At 38.7% G+C, this 18,342-nt stretch overlaps 1 protein-coding gene across 1 annotated transcript; it reads left to right on the top strand.

The window, feature by feature from the left end:
* Positions 1,516–15,473, top strand: LOC8068004 (serine/threonine-protein kinase EDR1). The gene is made up of 17 exons (XM_002458259.2): positions 1,516–1,876; positions 3,301–3,640; positions 4,009–4,212; positions 4,537–4,725; positions 4,810–5,069; positions 6,360–6,443; positions 6,596–6,688; positions 8,868–8,963; positions 11,924–12,019; positions 12,288–12,405; positions 12,788–13,058; positions 13,345–13,468; positions 13,562–13,581; positions 13,713–13,869; positions 14,242–14,530; positions 14,761–14,833; positions 14,980–15,473. The coding sequence occupies exons 2-17, from the start codon at positions 3,419–3,421 to the stop codon at positions 15,060–15,062; spliced, it is 2,379 nt and encodes a 792-aa protein (XP_002458304.1). The 5' UTR covers positions 1,516–1,876; positions 3,301–3,418; the 3' UTR covers positions 15,063–15,473.

Raw genomic sequence — 18,342 nt, 5'->3', positions numbered from 1 at the left:
AAATTCAACTTGGTAGTAACAGCTCCCACTAAATAAATGTACCTCAAATGGTTGGGGTTCAAATGTGCACATATGCATAGATATGAAATGTGAGATAGTTATCACTACATAATTTTGTAGCAAATTTACCACGATGAAAACCTCCCTAGCAGCACGGTTGGCTAGACTTGTGAAACATGCATTTATTACTTGAAAAGCACACAACACACACGTAAAAGCACAAAAGGAGACCACATATCTATAACTAGTGCTCATTGCATCATTCAAGCGTATTGTCTAGCAAATATCACACACAAGTATATATTTTTGAAATTTAACTACTATGCAAGCAAACACATGTTATGCACAAACAATTGCACGAAACATCAAAAAGTCCATAATATTACCCCTACTTGTTTGCTTTGTCTAGGATTTGGATCCCCTTCTAATCTTCAAACTTGTCTTGTTTAATGTTCTTTTCCCCACCTTTTTCCTTGCTTGATTTATCCCTGCTTGGTGCAATTATTTCTATCTTTACACTATTCTCTCCCCCTTTTGTCGTCATCAATTACCACAGAGGATATTTGGAATACCACTTTGATGACAATGGTTAGGATATGAACTTGAGCACCATTTTGGAGATGAGGGAGAGACCATTGGCTAGAGAATATCACTTAAGCTTGAGGATCACTTGAAGAATACTACTTGAAAGTTATGTGTTTCATTTGCATTGTTGACTTCTTATTAATTCTTCTTAAAATAGTTTGTTTCCATGATCTTTTTTCTCATTGGGTTCATCTTGTTTAATTGCATAAGTTTCAAGTCCGCTTTGAACACTCACCAAGCTTCTTCATACGACACGAGGAGTTATCTTGCTGAGGTTGAATTATTGCATGTATAGTTCTTCAACTTGATCAAACACTTAAGAGTCGTAGTACATGAGCACCAAGTTCAACTAAGCAACTTTAATTTGTTCCACTGTTCCACGGAGCAAGCTAATACAAATCAACAAAATATTATTAGGAGATGAGTCCTTAAATGCATATCGACTATATTATTTGATACTAAATCACGTATATAATAAGAATACAAATACCCTATTAAATTCTATATCTACATCTATTTGTATATCTATATTCATGACACATCTATCCATACTTATATAATATTCAAGAGCAAAGTGATTTGTATCATATCTATTTTGACTCTACAAATTAATAGTCACTACCAAGCATGATTTGTTATGAGTGCATTTGTGTTATTAACGTATAAAATACTATATATATTTGAAGTATATTTCCAGTAACTTCTCTCAAGTCTTTTGTAAAAAAGATTTCACAGCAAAAAAACAACACAATCACGATAGGTCGATACTTACCACAACGAGATACAGACCTAGACTAGAGGAGAAGACCCCACCGGCCATAGAGCGAGAGGTGACCCCACTCGGGCATAGAGCGAGAGGCGACCCCACCAAGCCATGGCCCCACGGTTTCCTGATTTCCTCCGCCTCACTGGTCCTCCTCCCCTCTCCTCCTCTCCCTCCTTCCCTCGCTCCAGCGAGTACCGACGCCTCCCACAGCTGGAGACCGTACTTTACTGGCAGTAATCTTCCCACCCGCCTCGGCGCCTCCTCCCTCCCTCTCTCCCAACCTCGCCCGCTCTCGCCTCGCTGTTCTCCTCTGTCACCTCTCCCGGAGAAGCGTGGCTCCTGCAGCCGGCCTCCCACGTCCCACCTGCACCTCCTCCGCGCGCCGAGCACCACACGACGCGACCCGGCCGAGCACGGCCGCTCCGCCAGTCCGCTGCTTCCGCGGCGCCGCCGCTCCACTCTCGTGCTGCAGCTAGCGGAACGGAGATCCGTGGGGACATGAGCCAGGGTTTCTCCTCTCTGTCGGTGAGTGATCCTGGGTCCTGGCTTGCTTGGCGTGTTGCCCTGTTTTCTGGGAGTAGGTTCCGCTCTCAATTCGGATCCAAATCTCTCATTCGCTTGGTTCGTAGGTCGTGAATTTGCGTGCTGCGCCATTAGTCTCCTACCGATCCCGCTCATGGTTTGGTTAGGTTCTTCGTCCCCTTCAGTTTGGGAGGTTGAAATTAGTTGACACCGTAGGCGTAGGAGATAGGACTCTTCGTTGTTCGTATCATATCCAAACAGTCAAGGTGCTGGTGCAGTTTGTTTTGCAGAATTTTTGCGTGTTTAACTAACTTCCGCTCGCTAGACGCAAGTCCGCCCTGATTCTGCCCATTTTGGCTGGAAATAGCTTCCGAAGCGAAGTTACTGATGTACCTCTATGTTTTACTCAATTGCGTAGTAGTTTATGGAATTCTGGACCATATTGGGGTTAATGTATGTTGTGTGGATGTGCTGAGTCACCGTGAGACTTTTGTTTGTTTGTTTGTTTGTTGGAGGTTTTACTGTAGTGCTCAATTCAGGTGAACATGAGGCTGGATCTAGACCACAGAATGCATGGTGTTATGCACCAACTGCACACGGTCCACAGATAGTCCCCAGTCATAGATGCCTTTAATTGACTGCGTGTCTTGACAAAATGAACAGTACCCACTGCTCTTGAAATGTACTAGGAATCTACGATGACAGTGAGACTGGACAGAGTTGTAGAAGACTTTACACTGGATGCAAATCTACTATTCCTTCAGTAGACTTTACACTGGAATTTTGTTGTGAGCAAAGGAAAGAGGCCCCATGGAAAGTTTCATGTGATTACATTTCAAGTTGGTTGCCCTTTTTAGGATCTAATTGACATCATTATGCACATCAGCTGATAAAGAAAGGATGTGATCCATCCACTTCTAATACTTGCTAGCCGGCCAACGTAGATCACTAAATAAGCCTGAGTCGGTGATAAAAAGTTCCCCTCTCTCCTGGGAGTGCTTATGTAGTCACATGTTCTCATGCTTTTCAGTTAAATGTTACTATCAAGCGGCTTGTGGTTTTTGAGAGGAAAAGGTTAAAGGTAGTTTAATTATATTATGAAGTTTGCAAGTTATACTTAACTTTCAAACAACCTGTAACACTGCTAGCCTTTGTTTTTTTTAACAAAATAATGCCTTTTGAATCATTTGCTTCGTTACTGGATGAGTTTAGAATTCAAATTATTTCAAACCTGAATTGCACAATCATTATTATTTTTGCAGTAGAATTTGTCTATAAATTGTTTATAATGAAAGAGAATGCAAGGTTTCCATGCAAGCGTTGTTGCAATAAAAGCTTTAGACTCCACAAAAACCTCCTAATGAGAAAGTTGTCAGAGTGGCTTCTTATTTTCTATGATTTTATATGAACATACTCTTTTTGCACAGGTATGAACTAAATTTATCAATGGTCCTATTGAATACGGAGCTACAATTATATGTCATATTCTGTCATGCAAATGATGGTGGCTGTAAGTTGTGAGTAAGGAACTCCATTGTCTGAGAAATGGATGAAACACCAACTAGTTCTGGGCAATCCGAAGCTAGTTCATGTGAGCCTAATTGGTGGCCAGCAGACTTATTAGAGAAGATAGAGTCTGCTTCCATATCAAGGAAACAGGATGTTTTGGGTAATCTAAGGTCCTCATCCTGGAAGGCTTCTCAATTACTGTGGTCAACAGGATCTTATTCAGGGTTAATCCCTAATGGTTTCTATTCAATCATCCCGGTGAGGATTACTCTTTAGCTAAGTACTTTTTCCCCTTCTGGAGACATTTCAGTAAACCACACTACATTGATTTACAACTGTTTGCAAAAGCATGCTAATCACTTCTATTTATTGGTGTCTTTTTTCGATAAAAGAATAAGTTTCTAAATATTAGGCATCAATGGAAAAGTGATAAAACTTAGATACAGATTTCGAACTTCATAATATTTTTTGTTAGCTTTCTTCACAATTTGATCAATACAATGATTTTGTTCCTCTAAAGAAAACAGATAACAATTTAGTGAAAAATTTTCGTTGTTTCAATTCTTTATGAGTTTGGGAGTTTGGTATTTCCATTTTTGCTGCTGACCTGTGATCAATTCATGCAGGATAAAAAGTTGAAGGAGACTTTCCCAACAGTTCCATCACTAGATGACTTGCAAACTCTAGAAGCAGATGGGCTTAAGGCTGATGTAATTATTGTAGACACTGAGAGGGATAAGAAGATTTTCATGTTGAAGCAGCTTAGTGCTGCACTTGTGAAAGGGTTAAGCTCTAGCCCAGCATTAGTGATAAAGAAAATAGCAGGTTTGGTAAGTTTTTACATGTTATTTGGATAAGTAACTGTTTTCTGTCTTCCAATGTGCAATTCTTACAGTTAACAGTTTTCTGTCTTCCAACGTGCAATTCTTTGGATCTCAGTTTCATGCATTCATCACAACATCTATATATACTTTCTATGGCTACAGAACATTTACAGCTGATTTGTGTAATGGTGTTCAAACATTTCCATGGGAAATTTTGGACACCTTGCATTAACCACACCAAGGGTGTCCTTGCTGAAACGATGTTAAGAGTTACTAAGCATTGCCTTATAGTTTTCTTCATATGAACTTAGCTTACTTTTCCCATAATAGGTTTTTGACTGCTTCAAGCGACAAAATCCTGATGCCAGTCCAGCAAGAGGCTCGATTGAAGATACCCATTTCTTTGGAAATAAAGGACCACAACTTCTAGGGCAGATAAGACATGGATCATGCCGACCCCGAGCTATTCTATTTAAAGTTCTTGCAGATGCCGTTGGCCTTGAGAGTAAACTTGTAGTTGTATGTCTACTTTAAACCCCTTCTCTCTATATATATATGTGTTAAAATATAAGTTAAAAAATGCTTACAATATGTCTTTCATAGGGTCTACCTGATGACGGTGCTGTTGGATTTGTGGACTCTTACAAACATATGTCTGTGGTAGTTTCGCTAAACTCTATGGAACTGCTAGTGGATCTTATGCGATTTCCAGGCCAGTTGATTCCGTTTTCAGCTAAGGCTATCTTTATATCGCATATATCTGCTGCGGGTGAAAGTGACTCAGCTGAAAATGACTCCTGTGATTCTCCCCTTGAGCCCAACAGCCCTCTTTATGGATTGTCTGATAAAGTTGAAGCTGAAGGGTATGCTTATGTATTAAATATTTCCTCTCAGTTATAGACCTTGTCTATGTCTCCGTATAATGTAAATATCTATACTTGTTGTAGAAAAAAACACATATGGTTATTTTGCATGTTAAGTTGTTGACTTATTGAGTGTTTCACATATTTCAATGATTTAAAGGAAAAGGTCAAATACAGTTGAACTTCTATCTTGAACCTTCAAATAAATAGCAGTAACATAGGATTTTCCAAGGCAGATTAGTGATTGTCATCATGGCTTGCATTGTTGGGTAGGCTAATAGTATTCTATTCTCTAACACAAAATTCTAAATTTCTAATATAGGCAATTATAGCCATAGTAATGGGAGAAAATGAGAGTACCCTGAGAATTATTCTACCATTTTTTTTTTGGAATAAAAAGTGTTCTCCATAGCTGGCAGACATAGGTACTTAGGTTCTTAAACAGCTGTTCAGTAGCTCGTAGATACATTACTGAAGTTGTTAGAGTAAATAGGAATAGTACCACATTGTGTATCCACATAAGGTGTTAGTCCTATGTACCCTATATAATCAGCCCATGAGGCCCAATGCAATATATCAAATATTTCACCAATTATATTTTCCTTCATGGTATCATTCGCCTAGGTTTAGATTCTAACCCTAGCCGCCGCCGCTTCCGCACTGCGCGCCCACGGGGAGAGGTCGATCTCCGCCGGGGGCAGCGCCCCTCTTTAGGCGCCCGATCCTATTGATCCGGCTGCCGTCGTCGTCGTCGCACAGCAGATCGGGATCTCCCCTATGTCATCGCCAGGTTGCCGCCGCTGCCTTGTCCCCGGGCCCGTCGCCGGCTCTTCTTCTCTAGTCTTACCGTCTGTAACGCTCCCGCTGTGACTGCGGGGGGATGTTAGAGTAAATAGGAATAGTACCACATTGTGTATCCACATAAGGTGTTAGTCCTATGTACCCTATATAATCAGCCCATGAGGTCCAATGCAATATATCAAATATTTCACCAATTATATTTTCCTTCAGAAGTGAACCTTCACACTGGAAGCAATAGAAGCTGAGATTGTTAGTGGCATGATGGGAAGTATATACAATATATGAGCATGTTAGACAGCAAAATTATATGGATAATTTCATTGTACTATGTTATTGTCACAAGGTGTGACATTTGAAAAGCATGGCTATAGAGGAATTTACATGCTCAGATACACGAGTGACCACCTGTTAGCTGTATATATTCATACCTTTTCATCTCAGTTTTGATTATGTGCAAGATGAGAACATTTTGTCTCCATCTCAGTGCAGAATTGAATCTTCATCAAATCTGTCTGGACGATCACTGCGTAATATGATGTTGAGATCAAGGACATTTTCTGAGGGGAAATTAAGGTAACACTAATAATGATTTCATAGCTAGTTTATTGGAAAGCTTGTATATATCATCACTAGATGAAATGTTCTGCAATTTTATGGTAGTTGCGTCTATAATTTGGTTCCTTGTTCTTTACATTTGCTTATAAGGTGCTAATTCTGTAAACCAGCACGTCATGTAGCGAACCAAATATAGCAAATGCCTTTTGGAGGCGCAGCCAAAGGAGAGGAGTTGCTGAGGAACCCCGTGGTGCTAGTTCCAGGTTTCTATTCCCATTCAATTCTAACCGTTGATCACTTTAGTTCAGTTCTCTTTATCTTTTGTATAGTTGCTTAAATTTCTTATTGTATTGCTAAGATGAGGACAAAATGGTATTTAAAATTATGGTTGAAACAATTCTAGGTGCTATACATTATGATAGGTGTGCAAGATTCCTTTTGGAGGACTAACCTTTGTTCTTTTTGGTTGATCTTCAAATATTCTTATGTACCTTAATGAAGATATCATATTGCTATCATCATAACTTAGCATTAGTAGCCCCTCCAGAACTTGTGCCTTCAAACTGTTGGAAGTTTGACCCACATTATCTTCATACAACTTATGGTCGGCCATTTGAAAATGGTATTTTAAATGTGCTATGAAAATTACTTCTCGTGATACTTAGGGTTGCAAGTTTCTTTTTTTCTCTCTCAAATACACAGGATAACTGTGTATCATTGCATTAAAGAGGAAGAAAAAACTATCTACAAGACATGCAAACTCACACAACCTTACCTGTTCAGGTGTCCCACACGCCTAATATACAGAACAACTCGATCAGAACAACTAAACCAACCTTTAGGAGGCAGCTGCCTTAAGATGTTAAGGTATAATAGCCAAGGGTATTAGTGTAATCTCCTAGTCTAGTTTTTCTTTTTACCTTAACATAAGCCACTCCAAACCTTTTGAAACAACCTATGCTTCCTTCTTGAAAATTCTTCTAAGAACAACCTGAACACATGGTGCTGCACCATTAAAAACACATTCATTTCTGCTTCCAAGGTGATCAACGAGTTCACTCCACCTTTTCAGTATCCTGGAATCTAAGTATTAATCCTAAGCCACATTCACAGAATACCTCTTGACTCGTGCTGAGAGGTCTGGTAAACCAGAGTGGATTAAGAGTAAATACCAAACTTGTCCAGGAATACACAATTTGTCAAGCTATGTTGAATTATCTCATACTCTTGATCACATAAAGGGCACTGTTTTCGATGAGGCAGTCTCCTGTGGGCAATTCTATCAGAAGTCCAACATCTATTATGCGCTCAAGATTTCCATATAAGCTCCCAGGGCTTAAAATAAATAGCCCCATTGAAGAAGGCCATATAAGCCAATTTTGCTGAATACTGACCGGATTCCACAAATCTCCAGCGATTATCATCCTGTACATCTGGCTGCAGCTGCAGAATAGTGACCAAATCCCATGCACCAAGAAATTCAGAGAGGGTTGCAACAGAAAAGTCACCATCCTGAATCCATCAGTTATCCATTAGGACCTCTCACAGTACGCCTGTTCTATCTTCTCTTTCGAATTAAAGCGAAAAGATTGAGGGGCCATACCAGCGATGGATCTTCATTCAGCCAATTATCAGTCCAAAATAAGGTGGTATACCGTTACACACATTACATTAGCAACCATGGCAATTGGTCAGAATCACAGAAGGCCTTGACCGAGGCATGAACTTTGGATAGGGAAAGCAGCCCAAGGTTTGTCAGGTTGCGTTTTGGCAAGACATAGCCATTGCATGCTCAAAGTCCATCCAATGGATTTAAGATCAAACCCTCCAAGCTCTTTCAGGTGACAAACTGGCCGTGCAATCAAATAACATCCACCATTTGCCTCTTTTCTTCCCCTCCAAAAAAACTCTGGCGGATTTTGTCTCTGCCTTGATGTGCCAAGGAGGAAGGTAGATAGACCACCATTGAGATCATAACATACTTGACCTGAAACAATCTCCAGCCTGACTCATAAGATCAGCTTTCCACCCTGGCAAAAGATCGGCAATACGGTTGATGAAGTGGGTCGGCTCAAAACCCACCCATATACGCTTTTATGCAATTTCTAGTTCATTCTGTGCATGTGGCTGTAGACCAAATGAAGTGGGTCAATAAGTTGGTATGCACCGGCTCACTTGCATCCCTAACAATATTCAGAGTTGTGTTCTAGTGGTCGTGTCCGTTTCTGGAAGGACCAGAACGCCACTTCTGTCCTGTGACTTTGTTTCATGATTATAGATTTATGGTTTCCATGTTTTTCTCCATTTAGTATCTACACCTATTTTGACCTACTTGAGTAGTGACTTACATGATAGTTATGAATATTGATCATTTTATCTTTGAACCCAGAGTATCTGTGTACTTATTGGACTTCTCTTTTCATTTTCCTTTCCCTGGTGTAGTCCTGAGCATCCATTAATGAGAGCAAGGGGAAGATCTATACTTGGTGGTGAGAAGCAATCATTTCAAGAATACACAGAATCTGGAGCTGCTTCAAGGTTTGCCAATCATGCTATTTTGGGGTGTCAAGTTTTATGTTCTTGATTCTTCATTGCTTCTTGTCACTAATATGTTGTCCTGGTGTTGTAAGTTCCACTCATTTGCTCCTTCAGTCTGCTTATTTTCATTTTATTCCCTAATATCCATTGATCTAGGAAGTGTGAGTGATAATCTGTTGTCCCCCTTTCTTCTCTGCCCTGCGGTTTGCAGGAACAAGTGGTCAGCTTCAGCTGCCACTGTAGAAGTATGGCAATAGGCCATTGTGTCATCCATAGTTGGTAGAAGTACACCAGCTAGAGTAGAGGGCTGGTATAGTCATGTACTAGGGTACTTATTGGCTGATGTAAGCCATGTAGAGTAGTGATATGGAGTGGTGTAGTGACCATCCAAGTAGTGTAGAAGCAAGTACATGTATTGTGTATATATATTCTACCTATGCAATCAGGAGAGGCAGCTCATTGCCACCAACTGCAGTGTTCAGTCTTCAGCCAACGCTGAAGACAGTTGTGTGCTGTCTGTGTGTGCTGAAGTGAGCTCTGCTCATCTTCTACCTTGGGACAGGGGGGAAGGAGAGGAGAGGGAAGCAGGTGCTGCTCACCTCGGGCAAGTGCTGGGCTAACAGGAAGTGGATACAAGATTTGTTCCATCTTTACTGAGACCAACTTAGTGTTTGGGTTCGCCTTCATAGTGCAAAGATCAATTTGAAACTGCATTTCTACCCCATTCTTTTTTTATCATTATGTTAAGAAGAGAATGAGTCTAAACGACTTGTACAACTCCTAGAGGGGCAAGACCATGACAACCGAAATCACTGGGGAAAAAATGACCAACAGCTATATGGTCAAGACCATATGCTACAGAGCCCTTTGGCTCCCTGCTATACACCACAATTTGACCTCATCTCTAATATCCTACACGATGGTATTAGGCTGAGTTTCCTAAAAAATACAACCATTTCTATGCTTCCATATCCACCATGCCACTGAGACAACCAATGAGTTGAAACCCTTGCGATAGTATTTAGGATTTCTACCATATTCTTACTCCTATGGCTCTCAGTAGGTGGTGTCTGGTTTTATACCGACTACTGGATACAGGATACATGATTTGGGTTATTTGTGGCACTGTAAAGGCAAATTGCTTTGGCTTTTCTATTTTGTTAACTGGAATATGATTGAACCATGTGGCATACTCATCGTATTTCTTGCTCCAAGTAACTCAAAAAGTGTAAAATATATCCATTTTGTAGTTTATATGTCGTACGAAAATACCTGGCACTCTTAAAGTTAGAACTTAAACTAATGTTTGGATCACTCTAGGCATGTGATGTATTTCCTATATTTTAGAAATCTGAAGACTGAATTGTGTGAACTAAAAGCCTGACAAGTGTAGGGAACTTGGTTTGCAATGGTTGATGCAATAAAGTTTGAGCTATCTGGACTACATTTTGAATTTCTCTGTCAGGTTTTAATCATGGTATGGTATGGTATTAGACATGTATAGTCTAGTCCTATATATGTTGTATTTTGACATGTTGTAACCCCAGCCCATTGGCTATATATAGGGAAACACCTCACACCCTCTTGTGTGTGTGTGTGGGGGGGGGGGGGGGGGCAGTGACCTTTCATATATATAGCCCAATGGGGCTGGGGTTAGAACATGCCCAAATACTATAGGACTAGAGTATACATGTCTAATACATGGAAACCATTTGACAATGATCTAGAATTTACGATAAATGAAATATTCAAAAGAATAGTTTTTGGTGTATTTTCTTTCATCCTTTTTTTAAACTATGAATGTGGCTATGAGTGCTGTTAGAGTAAATAGGAATAGTACCATATTGTGTACCCACATAAGGTGTTAGTCCTATGTACCCTATATAATCAACCTATGAGGCCCAATGCAATATATCAAATATTCCACCAATTATATTTTCCTTAATGGTATCATTCGCCTAGGTTTAGGTCCTAACCCTAGCCGCCGCCGCTTCCGCACTGCGCGCCCCCGGGGAGAGGTTGATCTCCGCCGGGGGCAGCGCCCCTGTTTAGGCGCCTGATCCTATTGATCCGGTTGCCATCGTCGTCGCCGCACAGCAGATCGGGATCTCCCCTACATCATCACCGAGCTGCCGCCGTGGCCTCATCCCCGGACTCGTCGTTGGCTGTCGCCGTCAACACCTTCCTGATCTTCGTCGCATGGAGGTAGATGGATCTCGCCCCGACCGCCGTGGTGGCGGCCAGGCCCGGCCACCCGCCCCGACCCTGCATATATAGCCTAGAGTGCAGACAGCACCCCAACATACCCTGACCACTTCCAACTACCGAAAGCAAAACTGTCTAACAGCAACTTGGTTCTCAAGGCACCATGTTCAGCTTGGTTGCCATGGAACCTATTAGGTAAAGTAAAACACTCAACTACAGTAAAGTAAATGGTAACTGGGCTAACACTAGGCTAACCCCTGTCATAGAATACATGAAACTTCCAGTCTCACCTATATAGCCAATCAAATAGGATGCTTGATTATGTGAGTATTTCAATAGCTGAGCACAGTTGTGGGCAAAATGTATGTGAAATGAGTTGTTTTCTGCCAAATTGTGGCTAGTGTTCTGGTCGAGGTTGGTTTGTGTTTTCTTCGAGTGGAGAGTGGGTGTAAAATCTGTTCTGTTCAGTGTGAGTGGGTGTTGTTAAACCCATCTCTTTTCTTCTTAATATAATTCATAATGCAGCTCTTCTGCATGTTCGGAAAAAGGGTTGTTTTCTTATGATTTGGCCGGCTGGAGTGTCTAGAAATCTTTACTCACTTCCGCCTTGTTAAGGGCAAAATAGTTGTTCCCATTTTTCTTTCCCTATGTGAAACCTCTTTTTTTTATGAATCTATGTGGAACCTCTTCTCATAAGTGTGAAATATTTTGGTTAGCAATTCTGTTATTGAACACATAATCATATGCACTTGTAGATCAGATGGTCTTGAGGGCACTTCAACCTCTAATGCTCGAAGAATAAGGCGAAGAAGCATTAGCATCACCCCTGAGATTGGAGATGACATTGTGAGGTAATTCTAGTTTTGAATTATTTGATGATAGTGGATATGTCCATTTTTCCTTTCCATAATTCACTTATGGCATGTATTGCTTTCACTGTATCTCATTTTTCACGGCATGTTTTGCTCATGGCTGAGCCTCGATACTGGCTATCTGTTATCCTCATCGATTATCATACTGCTATGTTTTAATTGATACATAATTACATACACATGCAGGTACTCTAGATACTGTTATTGAGCAAGAAACATTTATTTTTAAATTTAAACTGTTTAACAGGGCAGTTCGGGCTATGAACGAAACACTAAAGCAAAATCGCCTCCAAAGGGATCATGTCGAAGGTTCATGCTCATATGTTACGGAAGACCAAAGCAACGCCAATGATTGCCCAAATAATGTATACCTCTACAAATTGCATTGTTTTCTTCTTCTCCATATTGGTCCAGTATCTTGTGCACAGGAAAAATCTGTAGTGGAATCCACATCTTAGGTGGAAACATGGAAACCAATTCAGAAAACATATTTCGATCACTCAAAAAATTTGTCACTTGTATAGATTGATATACTTTGTTGCACTTCTGCAAAAGAAAGTACATCTATGGATGTACTGTAGATGTGCCAAATTACAAATTTTCATTTAGTGACCGAAATACTATTTTTTATTTGGTTTCCATTTTCCACCTAAGATGTGGTTTCCACTGCATATTTTCCTGTGCATGTAAATGTAATTGTTAGTTGAATCTCGACAGCTTGGGCTCAAAATTAATATTCATGTTTAGGATGATGCATCTCGGAGAATTGGTGCTACTGACAGTGACTCAAGAAACCGAACTGGTTCTACTCAGAAGGCCATGTCATTGCCTTCTTCACCTCATGAATATAGGGGTCAAGTTACCCAAAAAAGTGATGATTTTATAAGTAAAGAGAAGATGGCATTGGCATGGAACAAAGTTTTCCAGAGCTCCCCATTTCTTAATAAGCCTTTGCTGCCGTTTGAGGAATGGAACATAGATTTTTCCGAGATAACAATTGGCACGAGGGTTGGAATAGGTAAGTAACCTTGAACTTCCTCATTTACATTCACTAAAGTCTACGGTATCCTTATTATAGCTTATATGCTCAATATGGAACTATCATATTCTTTTATTGCCAAATATGTTCTTTAATATGCTGCAAAACCTATTCAGTGCTTCTATTATGGTGTGCTCTCTTTCCACTATGTCCTTCACTATGTTTGCATTGTTATCTCATATTTCATTCTTCTGCTTAGAAATGATACAATTCTTTTCTGGTATAGCCTACCAAGCTATAACTTTTTACTGAAATGTTTCATCAGGATTCTTCGGAGAAGTTTTCCGTGGTATTTGGAATGGAACTGATGTTGCCATCAAAGTGTTTCTAGAGCAGGATCTGACAACTGAAAACATGGAAGATTTTTGCAATGAGATATACATCTTGAGGTACCAGAAAATCTCTTGATTTTTTTACTCGATTTCCTTCTATTTGTAATTATATATTAACACTAATTTTGGTAACTTATTCTTTCCTTTCAGCCGGTTACGACACCCAAATGGTAACCATCCCTTTTGACTGATGTGAAACAGTTCTCAAACTGCTCCACACTAGATACCTAAAACTACCTTACCTTATTCCTTGTAAGATCGCTTTCTAACCGTGTGTGTGTATATATTTCTGTTTTTGTAGTTATATTGTTTCTTGGTGCATGCATTACACCTCCACACTTGTCAATGGTTACTGAATATATGGAAATGGGATCACTATACTATCTCATCCATATGAGTGGTCAGAAAAAGAAACTAAGTTGGCGTAGGAGGTTGAAAATTATTCGCGATATATGCAGGTATGATCTTTTCCATTGCAGAATAACTATTGCTCTATATTTTTCTTCTAGCAAATATTTTTAAAAAATATTTTTTCTTTGTTGTTGAGCCTACCCAACTTGCTTGGGACTAAAAGGCTATGTTGCTGTTGTAGCACTGCTGCATGTGTGAAGGGGAAAGTAGCATCCAATATGAAGATGCCATGTTAATGACATGATGGATGCTATTTTCCAATTTGCACAGCTCTAGTTTTACTGAGCAATTTGACCTATGATATCAGCCTTTTTAAGACAATTGAAGTTGATACAGTTATTTTCGTCACTTAGACTTTAGTCCTGTTCACATGCCTTTTATTATGAATTGTCTGAAAGATTATCTTGTTCACTTAAAAGGGGATTGATGTGCATACACCGCATGAAGATAGTTCACAGGGATCTCAAAAGTGCAAACTGCCTGGTGAACAAGCATTGGACTGTCAAGATCTGTGACTTTGGTCTATCTCGAGTGATGATTGATAGTCCTATGACTGATAATTCCTCTGCTGGCACCCCAGAATGGATGGCCCCTGAGCTTATACGGAATGAACCTTTTACAGAGAAATGTGATATATTCAGCCTTGGTGTTATCATGTGGGAGCTGTGCACATTGAGTCGCCCATGGGAAGGCATCTCCCCAGTTCAAGTAATTATTCATCCACTATTTTATCGATATAGTTGCAGCATGCATGCATTTCCTAAAGGTGTTTGTTGACTGAAGCATGTGGTGCATTTTTATGTCTTTGCCCAAATACGCTGTTCTTCTGGCTCAGAGCCTGAGACCACTTTTAAAGTGCCTCTCTGATGCATTCATGTTCCTCAATGTTCTTGTGGCTGGGAAAGCTGTTAGCTGACAGATGGTCTGGGCAATTACAGGTGGTGTACGCAGTTGCTAATGAAGGGTCACGGCTTGAGATTCCTGAAGGACCTCTCGGCAGATTAATTGCAGGTAAATATTAGAGATCTTTGAGTTTTGTTGTGTGATTTAACTAAGTGGAGATCAGATTAATTAGAAACGTCAACTCACTTTGAGTTGGTTAGTTTATATCCTGCTTCTGTTGCAGCTGAGCGACTACTGTTTTTCCATTGGTGCAGATTGCTGGGCAGAGCCTGAGAATCGGCCGAGCTGCCAGGAGATCCTAACCCGTTTGCTGGACTGCGAATACACTGTCAGCTGAATGGAAGCTGCTTGCTCAGCCACCCAATTCCTGCACAGGTGAAAACATTTCTTGTATAAAACCTGTAAAAAAAAGGCTGCCGATTCTGCGGACTCGAGGTCACATATTGAAGCCCTGTGTTTTTTTTTGCAACGACGACCCTTTCTCCCAAAAATGTAAAAAATTCTTCCCGGTTATAGAAGAACATGTCTGGTTCGAGAAACGTGCCTTGCATCGCAGGGCAAGCTGGTTGTTGTACCTTATTCTAGATAAGTAGCATGCCCTCGAATCAACAAGTGATTGTTCCGAAGAATGTTGCCGGTACTCTGGGGAATATGGTAAGGAAGTGCATGGTGCGAACTGCTCCCTCTCGCCCAAAACTAATGCCATGCCATCCTAGATTTTGATTGAATAAAATATTATCAAAATTTATATCTCTAATTAGGTTTATTATAAAAATATATTTTATTATTTATCTAATGATATTTACAGCATATCATAAATTTTAGAATTTTTTTATATATTTTATCAAATTTGAGATCTATTGACTCGATCATTGTTTAGGAAATTAGCTTTAAAGCAACATTGATTTGTTGTTTGCTTGCTGTTAAGCCATGGCACTATTTGATGATTTGTTATGAGAAAAAAACACAGCTGACTGGCAGATTTAGCAGATAATTTCAAGCGCTTAAGCTCAATTCTGCGGTTCAAGCTCTTTGTCCTCAGTCGCTAGGCAATTCTAGCGTCACCGATGCAAATGACATCATTATGATTTTAACTTGTATAAATCCTGAAAAGATTTGCATGGACTTCAGACGACATAAAAAAAAATTTAAAGAGAAGTGCGGAGTTCATTTTCTGCACTGCACGCGGGCAAGGGACAGTTGACGGTTGACGGAGTCCCCCACGCCCGAGCAGCAAGCAGGGGCGAGATATCGGGAGTTCGGGACCGGTTGGATCAGGGCACCTTCAACGATAAATAAAAATATGGAAAAAGTCTATATTACTCCCTCTAAATTTAGCCTATGTCTAAATAGCTCTCTAAACTAACATTTGGTTCAATTTACTCCCTCTAACTATTTAAGTTGGTTCAACACTTTAAAGATATTTTTCTTTTTTGTTTTTCTATGTACAAATTAAATTTTAGTTTCGTATTTTGCGAGGTAATAGAGGACATTGTATTTTGTGTTAGAAAAATAGATTATGAATTTTTCATCATTATACTTTATATGATTTTGTATCCCTACTGTTAAATTATTATTAAATTTCCTAAGCTACCAAAATGTGGGTAAAAAGTTAACATATATTTTTTCTAACATAACTTATGATGTTCTCTATTGTATCACAAAGTTGATATTAAAACTCAACTAATACGTGGAAAAACTGAAATAACAAATCATGCTAAGGGGTAAATTAGACCAATTGAAATAGTTGGAGGGAGTAAATTGAACCAATTATAAGTTTAAAAGATAATCTGGACATATAACAAACTTGAAGGGAGTAATTTGAACTTCTTTCTAAAAATATTATGGCTTGTTCTGTTTTAAATTATATAAGATATTTTGATTCTACAACATACATATCGTTTGTTATGTACTATGTCTAATATATAGTAACAACAATTAGATATATATGTCTAAATATATAGTAAAAGTAATGCATCTAAAAAGCAAAAATATCTATAATTCAGAATGGATGTAGTAGTTCATGAACTTAAAAATAATATAAAAATAGAATAATCCAACATATCATTATAGAAATACATGTAAGCATAGACATATGCATCATTAAAAAAAAATATGAGCTTTATTATCTTATTTTTACAAATAAAATATTCTATGAGTTGCACAATTATTTTTATCTTTTAGACTTGAATTAAATATTCCATGCATTAACTTTCTACTAGGGAAAGAGAACCATATTACTCAGGAATAGAAAGTGTAATATTCCTAAGATATTATTCAGATAAGTCCTTGGCGAGCTAATTAGTTTTTTTTTGCCACTCCTATCCCAAACAAGTGTATATCTCGCACTTTGAAGAGCTAAGCAATGTTACAGATAGATATAAAAATAGTAATGCTTATGATACCAAAATAGATATCATCAGATTAATCACATAATATATTTTCACACTAAATATATTTAGAGATTCAAATGTTAATACTGTTTTTTATAGATTAATCAAACTTAAGATTTGTTGACTCCTCGCGTGCGAGATGCGCACTTTATAGCATGTTTGGTTGGAGACCTGAACAATTTGCCTGTTGAAAAATGATGCATGAAAGTTGTATGGTCACTGGTCAGGCAACTTGGGTCATACTCTGTTTGGTATGGTTGGAAGCCTATGCCTACACTAATAAGAGAGAATAAAACAATAATTTGTATTTAATGGCATTGTATATGGTTAGATGAACTTTTAATGACTCTTTTAGGATACTAGTGATTTATTTATACTTTTTCTAGATTTATAATAAGACTAGAATAAATATTTGTAATCACAATACTTTTTACATATATTTAAACTAAAAAGAGCGAGAGAGAAAATAAAATGAAAGAAATGTAGTAATCATTGGGGATGTCGTTTGCTTGATTGACGTAAATAGAAAGTCTTTAGACTATTCTGTGGATTTTTGTGGCCTAACTTTCATCATCTCTCACTTTTATCAGGTCTTGTTTAGTTTACCCCAAAACCAAAGAGTTTTTAAGATTTTCAATCACATTGAATTTTGTATAAAGCATTAAATATAGACGAAAATAAAAACTAATTGCACAATTTACCTGTAAATCACGAAGCTTAGTTAGTCTATGATTGGACAATAATTAAAGTGCTATAGTATCTAAAATCTAAAAAATTTCGAAATTGTGCCACATCAATATATTTAGGGGGTGTTTAGTTTCTATTTTTTCTCAAAAAAAATTTGGGTTTTGGTCCATCATTTTACAAAATGAAACTAAACACCATGCAAATTTTTTGGCAAAAAGGTAGTTATTATCCATTTTGGATTTTGGCCTCAAGAGGCCAAAAAACCGAAAATAAGCCTCAAGAGGCTTCATAAGGACAATAAATTCTGCATTTTGGATGAAAATCCTGAAAAATTTGGCATTTTGCATTTCATCATTCCAAAGTAGTTAGCATTTTGGATTTTAGAGCATCTCCAACAACTTGGTATTTCAACATGCTATCCTACTAAATTTGCTAGAAGCATAAAAATCCTCCTCCAACAACTCCTTATCTCAACTTGCTAAATTTCCCAAGTTGCTATCCAGAGGTTTCTACTGCTGAGATTTGTCAAGTTGCTAT

Source organism: Sorghum bicolor, chromosome 3 (genome assembly GCF_000003195.3).
Source record: "Sorghum bicolor cultivar BTx623 chromosome 3, Sorghum_bicolor_NCBIv3, whole genome shotgun sequence".
NCBI classification, from domain to species: domain Eukaryota; kingdom Viridiplantae; phylum Streptophyta; class Magnoliopsida; order Poales; family Poaceae; genus Sorghum; species Sorghum bicolor.
The sequence above is the reverse complement of the archived record's forward strand: the minus strand, read 5'-3'. Positions and strand labels throughout refer to the sequence as shown.